The sequence below is a fragment of the Macaca fascicularis genome, chromosome 14 (genome assembly GCF_037993035.2).
Source record: "Macaca fascicularis isolate 582-1 chromosome 14, T2T-MFA8v1.1".
Classification (NCBI taxonomy): domain Eukaryota; kingdom Metazoa; phylum Chordata; class Mammalia; order Primates; family Cercopithecidae; genus Macaca; species Macaca fascicularis.
This window is the reverse complement of record NC_088388.1, coordinates 15,893,914-15,911,488: the sequence shown is the minus strand read 5'-3', so window position 1 is coordinate 15,911,488 and position 17,575 is coordinate 15,893,914. Positions and strand designations below refer to the sequence as shown.

General features: G+C 46.8%; 2 protein-coding genes across 5 annotated transcripts in view; one reads left to right on the top strand and one right to left on the bottom strand.

Annotated features, from left to right (window-relative positions):
- ZDHHC5 (zDHHC palmitoyltransferase 5) overlaps positions 1 to 6,266 on the top strand; it is a 34,361-nt gene extending 28,095 nt beyond the window's left edge. For 3 of the 4 annotated variants that reach the window (XM_005577841.5, XM_005577842.5, XM_005577843.5), the window contains 4 exons: positions 844 to 967; positions 1,672 to 1,784; positions 3,333 to 4,192; positions 4,950 to 5,448. In XM_005577841.5, the coding sequence (XP_005577898.3) occupies positions 844 to 967; positions 1,672 to 1,784; positions 3,333 to 4,192; positions 4,950 to 5,115 (1,263 nt within the window). In that variant the 3' untranslated portion in view covers positions 5,116 to 5,448. Of the gene's footprint in view, positions 1 to 843; positions 968 to 1,671; positions 1,785 to 3,332; positions 4,193 to 4,949 lie in introns of all 4 variants that reach the window. The other variant, XM_005577840.4, reaches the window with a different exon arrangement.
- Positions 6,267 to 8,743: 2,477 nt separating this feature from the next.
- On the bottom strand, positions 8,744 to 17,274 carry MED19 (mediator complex subunit 19). The gene is made up of 5 exons (XM_005577837.5): positions 17,025 to 17,274; positions 9,976 to 10,232; positions 9,722 to 9,818; positions 9,322 to 9,416; positions 8,744 to 9,123 (listed from the first exon to the last, which is right to left on the bottom strand). Exons 1-5 carry the CDS (start codon positions 17,239 to 17,241, stop codon positions 9,055 to 9,057), a joined length of 735 nt encoding a protein of 244 aa, XP_005577894.2. The 5' UTR covers positions 17,242 to 17,274; the 3' UTR covers positions 8,744 to 9,054.
- Positions 17,275 to 17,575: the final 301 nt, after the last annotated feature.

The following is a 17,575-nucleotide window of genomic DNA, read 5'->3' as shown; positions in this document are numbered from 1 at the left end:
TAGTTGGGCGTGGTGGCCCTTGCCTGTAATCCCAGATACTTGGGAGGCTGAGGCAGGAGAATTGCTTGAAGCCGGGAGGTGGAGGTTGCAGTGAGCCGAGATCATGCCCGTTGCACTCCAGCATGGGCAACAAGAGCGAAACTCCATCTCAAAAAAAAAAAAAAAATTAGCCAGGTGTGGTGGCACATGCCTGTAATCCTAGCTGCGTGGGAGGCTGAGGCATGAGAACTGCTTGAACCTGTAAGCCAGAGGTTGCAATGAGCCAAGATCACACCACTGCACTCCAGCCTGGGTGACTGAGCAAGACTCCATTTAAAAAAAAAAAAAAAAAAAAACTTTTCTTCATCTAATACTATACCCAAACTGATTCTTGTGCCTTGTCTTCCAGTCTGGTTTAGAAATATATGATAGGCAGTGGCTCATGTCTATAATCCCAACACTTTGGGTGGCCAAAGTGGGGTGGTATTGCTTGAGGTTAGGGGTTCAAGACCAGCTTGGACAACATGGCGAGACCCCCGTCTCTACAAAATAAAGTAAAATAAATTAACTGGGTGTGGTGGCATGTACCTGTAATCCCAGCTACTTGGGAGGCTGAGGTTGAAGGCTCAAGGCTCAAGGGAGCACTTGAGCCTAAGAGTTGCAGGCTGCAGTGAGCCATGATCATGCGTGTGCCACTGTACTCCAGCCTGGGCAAGAGTGAGACCTTGTCTCAAAAGAAAAAAAAAAAAAGGAAATACATGAGAATTGACTCCCAAATACCTCTCTTTTATACCAATTTAATACTGTGAGTTGCTGTAATGCTCAATTTCCAAATCTGACTTTTCGCTCCCCTCATCAATCCAGTCTAAGGGAAGCCTGGAGATAACAGAGAGCCAGTCTGCAGATGCTGAACCTCCACCTCCTCCTAAGCCAGACCTGAGCCGTTACACGGGGCTGCGAACACACCTCGGCCTGGCTACTAATGAGGGTAAGGGCTGCCTTGATTTGTAAGATACTAGAACTAGGGGCAGGATTGAGAAGGTTATGAGCTTTAGAGGACATGCGAGGGCTGGGAGATATTACTTGTGTTGTGACTTTAAATACCCAACAGTTGGTACTTGTGCCACTTTGCAACTGGAAGAGAAGAGATGCCATTTAGCTATTGGCAGTGAATGGGACTTTTGCCGGGAAAATGGTCAGCCTTTAGGCAGACCAGAGAACATCATAGGACCTTTTTGGTGCATTTATCCACCCTGAGTTCTGAGCTGGTTTGAGTCTTTAGTCTTGATTTCAGCGAAGGGTATATCCCTACCTTGTCCTCTACCTGTACTTAAGGAACCCTAGGCAGATAAAGTGAACCACTCATAGGCTAGACACAGTGGCTCACACCTGTGATCCCAGCACTTTGGGAGGCCAATGCAGGAGGATTGCTTGAGCCCAGGAGTTCAAGACCACCCTGGACAACATAGCAAGGCTGTCTCTACAAAAAATAAAAAAAAATTAGCTGGGCATGGTGGCATATGCCTGCAGTCCAGCTACTCAGGAGGCTGAGGTGGGAGCCCAGGAGTTCAAGGCTCCAGTGAGCTATAATTGTGCCACTTGCACTCCAGCGTGGACAGCAGAATGAGACCCTGTCTCTTAAACCAAAACACCGCTTGTAAAGTAGTGCCCCCTTGGCCTTTTTTCTTGCAGATAGCAGCTTACTGGGCAAGGACAGCCCCCCGACACCTACCATGTACAAGTATCGGCCGGGTTACAGTAGCAGCAGTACATCAGCTGCCATGCCGCATTCCTCCAGCGCCAAGGTACTGAGTACTCTAAGAGGTGGGGTAATAACATGCCAACTGACAGGACATGGTGGCTCATTCCTATAATCCCAGCACTTTGGGAGGCCAAGGTGGGCGGATCACAAGGTCAAGAGATTGAGACCGTCCTGGCCAACGTGGTGAAACTTCTTCTCTACTGAAAATACAAAAATTAGGCCAGGCGTGGTGGATCACAAGGGCAGGAGTTCGAGACCAGCCTGGCCAATATGGTGAAACCCCATCTCTACTAAAAATACAAAAATTGCGGGATGCAGTGGCTCAGGCCTGTAATCCCAGCACTTTGGGAGGCCAAGGCAGGCGAATCACGAGGTCAGGAGATCAAGATGATCCTGGCTAACACAGTGAAACGCTGTCTCTACTAAAAATACAAAAAAATTAGTCAGGCGTGGAGGCTGAGCCAGGAGAATGGCGTGAACCCGGGAGGCGGAGCTTGCAGTTAGCTGAGATTGCGCCACTGCACTCCAGCCTGAGACCTCGTCTCAAAAAAAATGAATAAATACAAAAATTAGCTGGGCGTGGTAGTGGTGGGGCACCTGTAATCCCAGCTACTCAGGAGGCTGAGGCAGGAGAATCGCTTGAATCTGGGAGGTAGAGGTTGCAGTCAGCCGAGATTGCGCCACTGCACTCCAGTCTGGGCGACAGAGTGAGACTCCGTCTCAAACAAACAAACAAAAAAAATTAGCTGGACGTGGTGGTATGCACCTGTAGTCCCAGCTACTCAGGAGGCTGCAGTGAGCCGGAGATCCCACTGCTGGATTCCAGTCTGGTGACAGAGTGAGACTCCACCTCAAAAAAAAAAAAATTAAAAAAAGGTCAAGCATGGTGGCTCAAGCCTGTAATCCCAGCACCTTGGGAGGCCGAGGTGGGCAGACCACCTGAGGTCAGGAGCAAAAGACCAGCCTGGCCAACATGGTGAAACCCTATCTCTACTAAAAACACCTATCTCTACTAAAAATACAAAAATCAGCTGGGCGTGGTGGCGGGCGCCTGTAATCCCAGCTGAGGCAGGAGAATCGTTTGAACCTGGGAGGCTGAGGTTGAAGTGAGCCAAGATTGTGCTATCACACTCCAGACTGGGCGACAGGGTGAGACTCTGCCTCAAATACACACACACATACACACAAAACACATGCCAGCTGTTCTGGGAAAAAAAGATTAGGGGAAGGGAAGAGAAGAAAACAAAGTACATTTCACTAATTGTTGGCATTCGTGGAACTGAATCTCCTTGATACTGTGTCCTTCATCAGACTGGGCAATATAGCATAATAGATTAGTGCTTGATCTGAGTTTATAACCCAGTTCTGCCCATGGGCGAGATACTTAACCTTTGTATGCCTTGCTTTCTGTATCTGAAAATGAGATATTTGTTTGAATTCAGTTTTTCTTGAGGGATTAACCCACATAATGCATGTAAGAGTTCTAAGCATATTATTGGCACATAATACTCTTTTTGACCAACTCCTTGGGCTCTGGGGTCTAGCTTGTCACAAGAGGAGCACTAACAGCCTGCTTTACTTTCTTCCTTAGTTGAGTCGTGGGGACAGCTTGAAGGAGCCAACCTCAATTGCAGAGAGCAGCCGTCATCCCAGCTACCGCTCAGAGCCCAGCTTGGAACCAGAGAGCTTCCGTTCTCCTACCTTTGGCAAAAGTTTTCACTTCGATCCACTATCCAGTGGCTCACGCTCCTCCAGCCTCAAGTCAGCCCAGGGCACAGGCTTTGAGCTGGGCCAGTTGCAATCCATTCGTTCAGAGGGCACCACCTCCACCTCCTATAAGAGCCTGGCCAACCAGACACGCAATGGAAGCCTATCTTATGACAGCTTGCTCACACCTTCAGACAGCCCTGATTTTGAGTCAGTGCAGGCAGGGCCTGAGCCAGACCCACCTTTAGGCTATACCTCTCCCTTCCTGTCAGCCAGGCTGGCCCAGCAACGGGAAGCTGAGAGACACCCACGTTTGGTGCCAACTGGCCCAACACACCGAGAGCCCTCACCAGTCCGTTACGACAATCTGTCGCGCCACATTGTGGCCTCCCTCCAGGAACGAGAGAAGTTGCTGCGCCAGTCACCCCCACTCCCAGGCCGTGAGGAGGAACCAGGCTTGGGGGACTCAGGCATTCAGTCAACACCAGGCTCAGGCCATGCCCCTCGTACTAGTTCCTCCTCAGATGATTCAAAGAGATCACCTTTGGGCAAGACTCCACTGGGACGCCCAGCTGCCCCCCGTTTTGGCAAGCCAGATGGGCTAAGGGGCCGGGGAGTAGGGTCCCCTGAACCAGGCCCAACGGCCTCATACCTGGGCCGATCGATGTCTTACAGCAGCCAGAAAGCCCAACCTGGTGTGTCTGAGACAGAAGAAGTGGCCTTGCAGCCATTACTGACACCCAAGTAAGTATTAGTACTATCCTGACCCTTAGCCATTTCAAATTGGCATACTGCTCTGCAAAAGCCATCAGGGCTTCTGTTGTACATCCTAATGTAGGTGGACCCAGGGGTATCCTGGTAGCTCTTTATTTTCACTTTGACTCCACCTGCCTTCATGGGCAATTCCTGTTAAGAGACTGAAGATTAATACTTTTTCCATAATCCTATCTTCCTAAAAGTATTTGCCTGGGAGTAAGTACATGTTATAGCTGTTACTAGAGAGTAGCAGTAGGGCCGGGCGCGGTGGCTCAAGCCTGTAATCTCAGCACTTTGGGAGGCCGAGATGGGCGGATCACGAGGTCAGGAGATCGAGATCATCCTGGCTAACACGGTGAAACCCCGTCTCTACTAAAAAATACAAAAAACTAGCCGGGCGAGGTGGCAGGCGCCTGTAGTCCCGGCTACTCGGGAGGCTGAGGCAGGAGAATGGCGTAAAAAAAACCCGGGAGGCGGAGCTTGCAGTGAGCTGAGATCCGGCCACCGCACTCCACCCTGGGTGACACAGCGAGACTCCGTCTCAAAAAAAAAAAAAAGAGTAGCAGTAAATAGGAGAGATTGGGAGTCAGGCTTATTTTAAGCAGGGCAATAAAGGGGGACGTTTGGGTAAGAAAGTATGGATATAGAAAAGAACACCAATTTTTTCTTTGAACCTTTGAAACTGTCTCCCTTTCCAATGTTTTGTGTACCATTTCCTGACACCTGTCTCGTCTCTTCTTTCCAGAGATGAAGTACAGCTGAAGACCGCCTACAGCAAATCCAATGGGCAGCCCAAGAGTTTAGGCTCAGCCTCCCCTGGCCCAGGCCAGCCATCTCTCAGTAGCCCCACGAGGGGAGGAGTCAAGAAGGTGTCAGGGGTTGGTGGTACCACCTATGAGATTTCGGTGTGAGCCTTCGGCGCCTCCCCTCCCCAACGCCTCTGCGCCTACACCAAAGGGCCCCAGGTGGCCACCTTCCTTCCCTCAAGGGGCTCCCCTCCCCTGCATGGACATTTTTTAAACCACCAATTCCAAGAGGATGAGGAGTGTTTTCTAAAATGCAGTGGGCTTGGGGAGTCGGAGAGTTGGGGCCCTGAGACTGGGGTAGCAACCCCCTCCTCTTATCTTTTAAGACCTTCCCTTCCTTGATCCCTGGACCAGACTCAGTGGACATTTGTGCAATTGCTCGCCCTGGAGGGAACCAGATCATTTTTAAACCAGAAATAATTTTTTTTATTATTGTTACGGATTCTATTTTTTTCCTCTTCTGCGTTACCAGGTGTGTGTGTACATATAATATATATATATATATATTATAAATATCAAAGAAATTATATATCTATCCTGGGATGGGAAAATGAGGGAGGGATACATATATGGAGGGGGATCTTACTCTTCCCATTCCTCAGACCAGCAGGAAAAGAGGGGAGACGTCAGTCTTTTCCCTGTGGTTCCCTCTCATTTGTTCCAGTTACTAAGGAAATAGCATCCTCTGTTGGTGCTAAGTGTGATTAGGAAGAAGCCTGGGGAGAGGCGAGTCTGGGATTTTGGTCACAAGAGGGAGGGACTTGGAGAGGAGAATTAGTTTTCTAGGCTCATTGGCATTTAGTTTCCCTAGGAAAGGGGTCAAAACTTCAAGACACTGGTGGTGGGGGGAGATCAGGAAAATAACTTGGCCTAGCTCAAACAATATTGGATAATCCCCTCCTTGGGGGAGAGGGATTAGAGTGGGCTCCTTCTACTAGCCCCTTGGAGCCTCCCCTAGCTTACACGGTTAACTTGATTTTAAAATCCAAGGCCAGGAGAGAAGAATCCAAAAAGCAATATTTTTCATCACATGCCAAAAACGGGGGATAGAGAGAAGGAGTGGCAGGCCTAGGCCCCTCCAATTGTCCCTTGGGGGTTACCCCTCAGCCCACCTCACTATGGTGCTGGGTAGAGGGGATACCTGGGTTCTAACCTCTAAATAGGGGAGATCCCAGCCTCCACAAAGAGGCCCTTTTATTTTTTATTCTGATTAGCCATTTTAAACCAACGAGGAATAAAAAGAAATCCTGATCTAACCAGCGCCCCCTGACTTGTGTTATTTTGTCTGGTTGAGACAAGGTGAACGATTTCTGGTGGGAAGTTACCACAGTGACAAACTCATAAGCTTCTCTGGTCCCAGCCCTTCTTTAGGCAAGACTATAATGAAATTAGCCACTTAAAACAACTACTACTAAAAAAATAGAGACCGAGTGTGGTGGCTCATGCCTGTAATCCCAGCACTGAGGGAGGCTGAGGCAGGAGGATCACATGAACCCAGGAGTTCCAGGCCAACCTTGGCAACATAGAAACTCAGTTTCTAAAAACAACAGGTCCTGTTTTTATTTGGGTAATTTAATTAAAAAATACCTGGAAAAAAAGTCTCTTGAAACCACCAAAGTTGTTATTTGAAAGCTTAGAGAACTCTTAAAAATTGTTTCTTTCTTTTAAGAGACAGGGCCTCATTCTGGTTGCTTAGGCTGGAGGGCAGTGGCACAATCAGATCACTATACCCTCAAACTCCTGGCCTCAAGGGTCTTCCCACCTCAACCTTCTGAGAAGCTAGGACTTAGAGCGGCATGCCACCATGCTTATTTTTTTTTTTTTCAGTAGAAATAGGCTCTCGACCAATTTTGCCCAGGCTGGTCTCGAACTTCTGGCCTTGAGCAGTCCTGCCTTGGCCTCCCAAAGCGCTGGGATTACAGGCATGAGCCACCATGCCCAGCTACAGCTGTTTTTTTTTTTTGGGGAGTCTTGCTCAGTTGCCCAGGCTGGAGTACAGTGGCGTGATCTCGGCTCACTGCAAGCTCCGCCTCCCAGGTTCACACCATTCTCCTGCCTCAGCCTCCCAAGCAGCTGGGACTACAGGCGCCCGCCGCCAAGCCTGTCTAATTTTTTGCATTTTTGGTAGAGACGGGGTTTCACTGTGTTAGCCAGGATGGTCTCGCTCTCCTGATCTCGTGATCCACCCGCCTCCGCCTCCCAAAGTGCTGGGATTACAGGCGTGAACCACCGCACCGTGCCCGGCCTACAGTTGTTTTTTTAATACAGGATTTAGTCTCTGGAAAGTAAAGCTAATTTTGGAAACAGCCAAAGGTGAGATAGATACGAAAGCCTGTTGAAAGCAGGTTAACTAGATACTGGTGTCAGTTCAATTAGATAGACTGTCTTCTATTGGACAAAAGCTGTGCTCTTAATTTTCAGTAGGTATCCTTAGATGCTAAATCTCCAGCAGTTGGCCAGAACCCTTTAATTACTCAAAATGTAAGAATATAAACTCTTATTTGGGTGCGGTGGCTCACGCCTGTAATCCCAGCACTTTGGGAGGCTGAGGTGGGTAGATCACTTGAGGTCAGGAGTTCAAGACCGGCCTGGACAACATGGTGAAACCCCATCTGTACTAAAAATGCAAAAATGAGCTGGGCATTGGTCATGGGTACCTATAATCCTGGCTATTTGGGAGGCTGAGGTGGGAGAATCACTTGAACCCAGGAGGCACAGGTTGCAGTGAGCTGAGATTGCACTACTGCACCCCAGCGTGGGCGACAGAGCAAGACTCTGTCTCCAAAATTAATTAATTAAAAAAAAAAAAAAAAAAAAAAATATATATATATATATATAAAAACAAAAATTAGCCAGGCCTGGTGGCACGCACTTGTAGTCCCAGCCACTTGGGAGGCTGAGGTACAAGAATCACTTGAACCCAGAAGGTAGAGGTTGCAGTGAGCCGAGATCACGCCACTGCATTCCTGTGTAACAGAGTGAGACTCTGTCCAAAAAAAAAAAAAAACCCCAGCAAACTCTTATTCTGAAATCTGGATTTAAACCAGTTGAATGAGTGGTTTTCCACCCACTGATTGAGGAACAAACTTGGCTTTCACGGCAACAGATTTTAACTGTGTGTTAAATTTAAAGTCAGGTTACATTAATTCAGGTTTTCTCATGGATGTTTTCAGTTACCTAACCAGCTGGAAAAACTAAAGGTTTTTTTTTTTTAAACATTTTGATAGGTTAGGTTACATTTTGTTGCTGTTTTAGAAATGTTTTCACATCAGCTAAGTAACTTTATTGTCTTAACTAAGGAGTGAAGCAGGTCAAAAGTTATTGTAAAGAAAAGAGAAGCATTTACCTTTGCTTGCCAGAAGTTCATTTCAAAAGATCACAGGCTTCTGACCTAAGAAACCAATCTTGTTGAAATACATGGGTGACTGTCCATGTGTTTTCAGTTGGCTATTCTGTTTCAACACAAAATTGACCTAGAATACACTGTTGAGCCCTACCTGGATCAGCTCTTCAGATGGAGCCTGAGATCACCCAGGCGCCTGGTTCTTAACATAACGGGCAGAGTGTTCTGTGTCTGCTGTGGAGTATTAGTAAGCTTGGGTCATTTTTCATTTTGGTTGGTTCCCTGCATAATGTAACAACAAGACCCAAATCCCCTCAAGTCTTAGCAATGCCTTGTCTTAAATCCTGACTCACAGAACATACCTCTTAACAGCAGTCACACTTCAGCCAATTTGATAAATGTAATTTTTTTTTAAGAAAAAACAGAACAAGTCCTAAATCAGACAAATTGCACAACAGAGAGAGAAGAAAATTGTAAGCTTCCTGGGAGATGTCCATGAGAAAACCAACTGGGATGAGCCTACAAAAGCATGTCCCTCTCTCTCCTAATGTACTTAGTCTCAACTGAGCCCAACAGGAGCTGGTCTCTGTCCCAGCTGCAGGATGCTCCCAAGGCAGTGTCCAAGAGCCTGGAAGGCAGCTTTTGTCAGCAGGTTCAGTACAGCAGGAAAAGCCATCCTGGCAAAGAGTCCAGTGGTCCTGTTAGCGTAGGCTGCTGCTGCTGCTGGCTTGGGAGCTGCCCATACCTGGGTGGTCTGGACTATGCCGGTTCTGGGAGAGAAAGAAGGAGGGGTAAGAACAACTAGGAACTAGCCTTGGCTTTGATCAGGCTGTACAGGAGAAACCTGTAACCTGCCTTGGGTTTTCAATTGTGGGTCCAACTTGAGGCAAAGAACTATTTAGGGTATTTAGGACAGGGGTGAGATCTAGGGAAAATCACTGGGTTGTGGCAATAGGCCTCTACTCTACCTTCTTTTTCTTCTTCTCTTTCTTCTTCCTTTTCCGTTCAGGATCCTCTTCTTTTTTCTTTTTCTTCTTCTTGTGATCTGAATCAGATGGTGTTTCTGTAGGAGACATTAGGTACCTATCACCCATAAAGCTCAAAATCCTCTACTGTTATGAACCACTGAAGACTACAGGAAAATCCCAAGTCGGGGCAACTGCTTTTGTCCAAATGGCCAAAAAGGATACAGAGGTGCTGCTACAGTCCCTGTCCCAAGTCCCAAGAGACCACAGTACACTGGTTTCTTCTTCAGGGGAATTTAGGAGTCCAGAGCTCCATACTGAACTTAACTGGGTTTACCTATGGAAGTTCAAACCAGATTCAGGTCAGGTTTTTTTTTTTGGTTTGAATAGAACTGCTTCTTACCTGGGGGGACAGGATCCTGGGTACGGCTCTGTTTGTGCTTGTGCTTATTCTTCTTCTTGGGAGGCTGAATATGCATCAGACGACACTGCTCTGGCAACTGAAGGAACCAAAGGAAGGTCCAGGTGAGTAGAGGGAGGAAATCTCTCCTGCTCCTATCATCCGTTCTGCTCCATTATGAAGGAACAGACTTGGACAGAAAAACCATCTCCATGTTTAGGCCTCCCCATTTGCCTTCTTCCTCCAACAGGACTCACCGGGCCAGTGTGGAGGCGGAAGCCGGCCAGCATGGTCCCTGTGATAGGATTAAAAGAGCTACTGAGAATAGGGGGCTTCTCAATGAGAGAGCGGAGGCTGCTGTTATCATGGGAACCAGGCAAATCAATCATCCCTGGCAGGTCAGGCAGGAAGTTACTTAGCTTCTCCTTCACCTTCTTCCCACAGAATTTATTATAGGCTTGTTCCAAGTTGTAGTGTGTGATCAGATTCGTGCTGCCCGTCAGCTCTGTGCTACCTAGACAACGCAGAATAAAAATAAAAAAGATCAGTCTTCAAAGTAGACCCAGGGAGTGAAGGACTATATATTAACCTAAATAAGGAATTTTTAAGTGCAGATTTTAAAATTTAAAATTTATTTTTAAAGAAACAGAGCAGGCCAGTCACGGTGGCTCTTGCCTGTAATCCCAGAACTTTGGGAGGCCGAGGCAGGCGGATCATGAGGTCAGGAGATTGAGACCATCCTGGCTAACACGGTGAAGGCCTGTCTCTACTAAAAATACAAAAAATTAGTTGGGTGTGGTAGTGCGTACCTGTAGTCCCAGCTATTTAGGAGGCTGAGGCAGGAGAATCACTTGAACCCAGGAGGTGGAGGTTGCAGTGAGCTGAGATTGCGCCACTGCACTCCAGCCTGGGCGACAGTGACACTCTGTCTCAGAAAAAAAAAAGAAAAAAACAGCAAAAGTAAATAACATGAAAAATACAATACAACACAATGGTAGCTTCCAATGGGAAGGGGAAAAACAGGCAAAAATCCAATAGGGCAGAGACAGGAACTGCTCTAGCCCAATGAAGGAGACACTCCAATCTCTCAGATTAACTAGAGTTGATTTACATGGTGCTTCTTGCTTCACGGTAAATGCTGTTCTGAGCGCTTCTCATAAAATGTACTAGTGAAAATTACATTCTCTGACACAGCCAGGAAAATACGACCTCACAGCTTAGCTACAACCATGCTAAGGGGACCAAATATGACCCAGTGACTTAAGGGTCTTGTCAAGGACATTTTTTTGTACTAGCAAGAAACACTAATCACCTTTACATAAGAAAAGAACCGGGAGATTTTTCTAGCTACCACCGCCTAAATTGTTACCAACATCTTTATTCTTCCTCATGATATTGAGTATGATGCCTTGCCTAAAAGGAATAAATGTTTTTTGTTTTTGATACGGGAGTTTTGCTCTGTTGCCCAGGCTGGAGTGCAGTGGCACGATCTTGGCTCACTGCAACCTCCACCTCCCGGGTTCAAGTGATTCTCCCACCTCAGCCTCCCAAGTAGCTGGGATTACATGCACGCACCACCATGCCTGGCTAATTTTTGTATTTTTTTTTTTTAGTAGAGATGGGGTTTCATCATGTTGGCTAGGCTGGTCTTGAACTCCTGACTCAAGTGATCCACCCATCTCGGCTTCCCAACGTGCTGGGATTACAGGTGTGAGCCACCATGCACGTCCAGGAAGAAATGTTTTATTAGAAGTCAGTCAACTAATGACCAGGTGCGGTGGTTCACGCCTGTAATCCCAGCACGTTGGGAAACCGAGGCGGTCAGGAGTTCAAGACCAGCCTGGGCAATAGTGGTGCACACCTGTAATCCCTGCGAGACAGAGGTTGCAGTGAGCTGAGATCAGGCCACTGCACTGCAGTCTGGGCGTGAGAGTGAGACCCTGTCTCAAAAAACAAAAAAACTAGTCAGGCAACTAGAATTATTCTGGCTGTCTTTCCATGCCTCAGTTTCCTCTTATCTGTGGAATGGAATAATAGCTATCTTACATACACATCATTTTCTCCCAAGGTTCAAATGAAAATATACTGAAAAGCATAAAGTATCAGGCCTGGCACAGTGGTTCATGCCTGTAATCCCAGCACTTTGGGAGGCCAAGGAAGGCAGATCACTTGAGGTCAGGAGTTCGAGACCAGCCTGGCCAACATAGTGAAACCTCATCACTACTAAAAATACAAAAATTAGCTGGGTGTGGTGGCATGCGCCTGTAGTCACAGCTACTTAGGAGGCTGAGGCAGGAGAACTGCTTGAGCCCGGGAGGTGGAAGTTGCAGTGAGCTGAGTTTGCACCACTGCACTCCAGCCTGTGTGGGAGAGTCAGATTCCATCTCAAAAAAAAAAAAAAAGTATTATATATATGCAAGGCACTATCTATATAAATATTGCATGGCTGACTCTTTTTTTTAAAAAATATACATTTATTAGTAACTTAATAAGGAAGAAATGGCTAACTACAACTTCATTTGTAATTATGATAGACACAGAGGGTACAAATGACAAAAATGGCTTGTTTATAATCATTCACTCAGAAAAACAGGTACTGAACTGTAAGCTCCTTGGAGGCACAGACAATGTCTTGTTCATTCATGTATCGCTAGTGCCTAGCACAGTACACACATTAGGTGCTTAATAAATATTTATTAAATAAACAAGACACTTTCGCTCTATACTGCTAGGCCTTATTTCACCCTTTTCCTTCCCTTTACTACCAAACAACTCAGAAGACTGAGCAAGGGTAATGGCAGGAGACCCAATGTCACAGCCTCTCTCCTCATAACTCTGGGCACTGCCTCTTGCCATTACAATCTTCTGAATTTCCCCTGCTCCGCCAGCTCTCCTCTGTCCAGATGGTTATCCTTAAGACCCAGGTGAGAAGGCAGTCTGGGTTTTTTCTAAACTTGAGAGTTCATATTCCAGTTTTGACTATTCTACAAGGGTTATTTTTTATTTTTATTTATTTATTTTTTGAGATAGTATCGCTCTGTCACCCAGGCTGGAGTGCAATGGCACGATCTTGGCTCACTGTAATCTCTGCATCCTGGGCTCAAACTATTTTCCTGCCTCAGCCTCCCAAGTAGCTGGAACTACATGTATACACTGCCATGCTGGGCTAATTTTTTTTGTTGTTGTTGTTGAGACAGAGTCTTGCTTTGTCGCCCAGACTGGAGTGCAGTGGCCGGATCTCAGCTCACTGCAAGCTCTGCCTCCTGGGTTCACGCCATTCTCCTGCCTCAGCCTCCCGAGTAGCTGGGACTACAGACGCCCGCCACCTTGCCCGGCTAGGTTTTTGTATTTTTTTTAGTAGAGACGGGGTTTCACCGTGTTAGCCAGGATGGTCTCGATCTCCTGACCTTGTGATCCACCCGTCTCGGCCTCCCAAAGTGCTGGGATTACAGGCGTGAGCCACCGCGCCCGGCCTAATTTTTATACTTTTTGTAGAGACAGGGGTCTCCCTATGTTGCCCAGACTGGTCTTGAACTCCTAGACTCAAACAATCTGCCTGCCTCAGCCTCCCAAAGTGCTAGGATCACAGGCATGAACCACCCTGCCCAACAAGATTAAAAAAAAAAAAATTTTTTTTCGTTTTGAAATTCCAAACTTGCCAACATCACTCATGGCTTCTCTATTTCAATCCACGGCACCCACATGTTCCAGATATTTTTGGAAAGCAGTACTCCTCGGTTCACAAATCTTAATGGTTTCTTTTTGCCCTCAGGAGAACACTCAAATTCCTTTTGACTGGCACTCAAGGCTAATTACATCTTACTCCAACTTAGCTTTGGGGCCTCATCAACCACTACTCCTCTATGCAAAATTTCTGATCCGTCCAAATGAATCTCCCTATCGCCTCAAAAACACACCCCTCACATTATTTCATTTTAGGAAAATTCTTCCTAATTTTTCTTCACCAACATGAATTATTCAAGGTCTAGCTCAAGTGACATTTTATTCTTACTGTCATTTTGGATAGCAACACACTTTGAAAACCATTAGATAGTTCTTAATATTGATGGCTAAGATATTGTTAATTGCTGTTGTGAGGCATGAGCACAAAATGAGATGGAGTTGACAGGAAATATAGTCACTATCCTTAAACCACAAATTTTACATTCCTAACTAATCTCCTTGAAAAGCAATGACCAGCATTACTAATCTCTCTCTCCATCTCACCCTCCTCATACACCCAGCATTTGCCCAGAACAGATATTCAATCTGTCAACTGACTGATACCAATAGCTACAATCAGAATAGGGAAGGCAAAAGAAAGATTAAAGGAAACTGCTGGTGGACATCAACCACTAACTAATCAAAGGGATGTCAACTTCTCCATGTTTCAGTTTTTTCAATTATAAAATGTAGATAATAATGCTACCTCAAAGGGCTATTCTAAGTATTAAATACTACTTCATATGTGTTGTGAACTTTGAAGTACCATACCAATATCTGTCGCTACTTCCCTCAAGTCATGATGCGGAAATAAGACTTGAGACAATGAAAGGCATCTGGGAGGCCAGGCGTGGTGGCTCACACCTGTAATCCTGGCACTTTGGGAGGCCAAGGTGGGTGGATCACCTGAGGTTGGGAGTTTGAGATCAGCCTGACCAACAGGGAGAAACCTCGTCTCTACTAAAAATAAAAAACTAGCTGGGTGTGGGGGCGCATGCCTGTAATCCCAGCTACTCGGGAGGCTGAGGCAGGAGAATCGCCTGAACCTGGGAGGCGGAGGTTTCAGTGAGCCGAGATTGCGCCATTGCACTCCAGCCTGCGCAACAAGAGCAAAACTCTGTCTCAGGAGAAAAAAAAAAAAAAAAAAAAGAGAGAGAAAGGCAGCATCTTGGAGACCAAACATGTCCAAAACAACTCGATTTCCACCTCTTCAAACTTGTTCCTTCCTCATCTTCCAAGTCTCATACCCATACACCCAATTATTCAAGCTGAAAACTTAAAAAGGCATCAATTCTTCTATCTCCTTCACTTCTATATACAATATGTATTTTTAACTGAGACAGCTTCTTCCTCTATCATCTAAGCTGGAGCACAGTGGCACAATCACAGCTCACTGCAGCCTCAACTTCCTGGGCTCAAGTGATTCTACCACCTCAGCTTCCTAAGTAGCTGAGACTACAGGTGTACGCTGCTATCCCTAGCTAATTTACTTTTATTTTTTGTAGAGATGGGGTCTCATTATATTGCCCAGGCTGGTCTCAAACTTTTGGGCTCAAGCAGTCCTCCCACCTCAGCCTCCCAAAGTGCTGGGATTACTGGCGTTAGCCACAGCACCTGGCCCTATATTCAGCTTTTCAACCCTGTCAGCTCTACGTCTAACACCCTGTATCCATTTACTTCTCTAAATAAGTACATTTGACCAAGTTCCTATGTTAAAATGGCTTTCCTTGGCTGGGCACAGTGGCTCAGGCCTATAATCCTAGCACTTTGGGTGGCCAAGGTGGGAGGACTGTCATTGGCCAGGAGTTCAAGACCAGCTTGGGCAACACAGTAAGACCCAGTCTTTACAAAAAATTTTTAAGTTAGCCAACTGTGGTGGCACATGCCTGCAGTCCTAGCTACTTGGGAGGCTGAGGTGGGAGGACAGCATGCGCCTAGGAATTGGAGGTTACAGTGAGCTATGACTGTACCACTGCAGTCCAGCCTGGGTGACACAGTGAGACCTTGTCTCTATAAAAAATTGTTTTAAATGGCTTCCTTTTGTATTTACAATCTAAATGCCTTTATTGCTTTATAAAAGCCTCTGCCTAACTCTCCCAGCTTCATCTCTCTCCTAACACTCTTTCCTTTTGTTCACTTCACTGGAGTCCAACTGATTTTCTGTCCCTCAGATATTCTAAGCTTTTTCTCACATCAGGGTTTCTGACCTCATTTCCTGTATCTAGAATTATCTCTCCCTCCTGTCCATAGCTGGCTGGCCCTTTGTCTATGCTTACATTTTAGTTCAAATTTTAGCTATGTGGAGAGAGCATCTCTGGCCACTCTAGCTAAAGTAGTTCTGCCCCTCAATTTTTTTTTTAAGAGACAGGGTCTCATCTGTTGCCCAGGCTGGAGTGCAGTGGCACAATCTTGGTTCACTGCAGCCTGGACCTCCTGTGTTCAAGCAATTCTCCTCCCTTAGTCTCCTGAGTAGCTGGGGCTACAGGCAAGCACTACCACGGCCGGCTAATCTTGTATGTTTTGTAGAGACTGGGTCTCGCCATGTTGCCCAGGCTGGTCTCAAACTCCTGGGCTCAAGGGATCCTCCTGCCTCAGCCTACCCAAGCGCTGGGATTACAGGCGTGAGCAATGCGCCTGGCCACCTTCAATTTTTTATAATGTTTTCTCTTCCTAGCATTAACCACTCTCTGACATTATCTTGTTTACAATGCCTCCTACACTGAAATGTACATTCCAAAAAAGGCAAGCATCTTGTCAGTCTCGTTCACAACTGTATCTCCAGCATTTAGAAAAGTGCTTGGTACATAGGTACTCAACAAAATAATTTTTTGAATGAAAAGAGTTTGGTTCGATTCTTACCCCTTCTTTGATGACACCAGGAAACGCAGAAATCTTGGAAGAGTGGCAACTTGCCCCAAACCCACAGCAAGTCTGTGGGAGACTTGTAACTAAAACTTTAGGTCCCCAAAGATATTAAATCAGGCCTCTCGAGTTCCAAACTCAAACTCTTGATTTTTTGTTTGTTTGTTTTTGTTTTGAGACGGAGTCTCATTCTATCGCCCAGGCTGGAGTGCAGTGGAGCAATCTCGGCTCAATGCAACCTCCGCCTCCCGGGTTCCGAGTAGCTGGAATTAAAGGCATACGCCACCACGCCCAAGTAATTTTTGTGTTTTTAGTACAGACAGAGTTGCATCATGTTGGCCAGGCTGGTCTCGAACTCCTGACCTGAGGTGATTCGCCCGCCTCCGTCTCCCAGAGTGTTGGGATTACAGGCGTGAGCCACTGCGCCCAGCCCTAGATAATTTTTTAGGGAGACATAAACCAGTGTCAGGAACACAGCCTGGACATGGTGCAAAAGACAGTCACGGAGATGCACCACCCCGCTCCCCGCCATTCATCCCTTTGGTTGAATTCAACTCATCCCTCTGCTTGTGAATCCTAATAGCCCTTTCGACTTAGGGCTCCACAGTCCGGGTATGCGTTGCCTAGGTTACCTCGCACCTCCGTTAGCCGGCTGAGAGCCACGCCCAACACCTCCTCTCTAAGATTTGATTGGCTGGCTTTGGCAAGGCCGAGTACTCACCTGGCAGTTCCCTCATGAGGTAAAAAGGGCCACAGCCAGCTCCTGACTTGTCCGCGCCGGGAGGGGCCGTGGCCGCGGTGGGAGGCGGAGCCGTGCCGGGTCCCCCGCCCGGAGGAGGCGGTGGCGGGGGTGGAGGCTTTCCTGGTCCGAAGCCTAGTGCGGTTGGGGGCGGTGGTGGGTCAGCCTGAGCCCCGAACAGCGCCGTGAAATTCTCCATCGTCCCCTCCGCCCCGGCGCTGTCTCGGTGTCTGGCGTTGGTAATTTTCATTGGACAATGCCTTTAAGGAATACCCACCTCTTTCTCAAGGAACCGCTTGTCATTGGATGCCTCAGGCACCGCCTACCTTGTTTCAACAACTACTTCCGTCGCTCTCTGAGAACGTTCAGGAAGTGCTATTTAACCTTATTAGAGTCTTCTGCTAGCTACGTTAGCTACAGTCCAATAAAATGACTTAAGCTGATAAAGCGACAGCTAGACCAACCAATAAGATATTAAGTTCTTTTTTGGGTTCTGACATACCACAGCGTTGACAGAACTACATCCGGGTTTA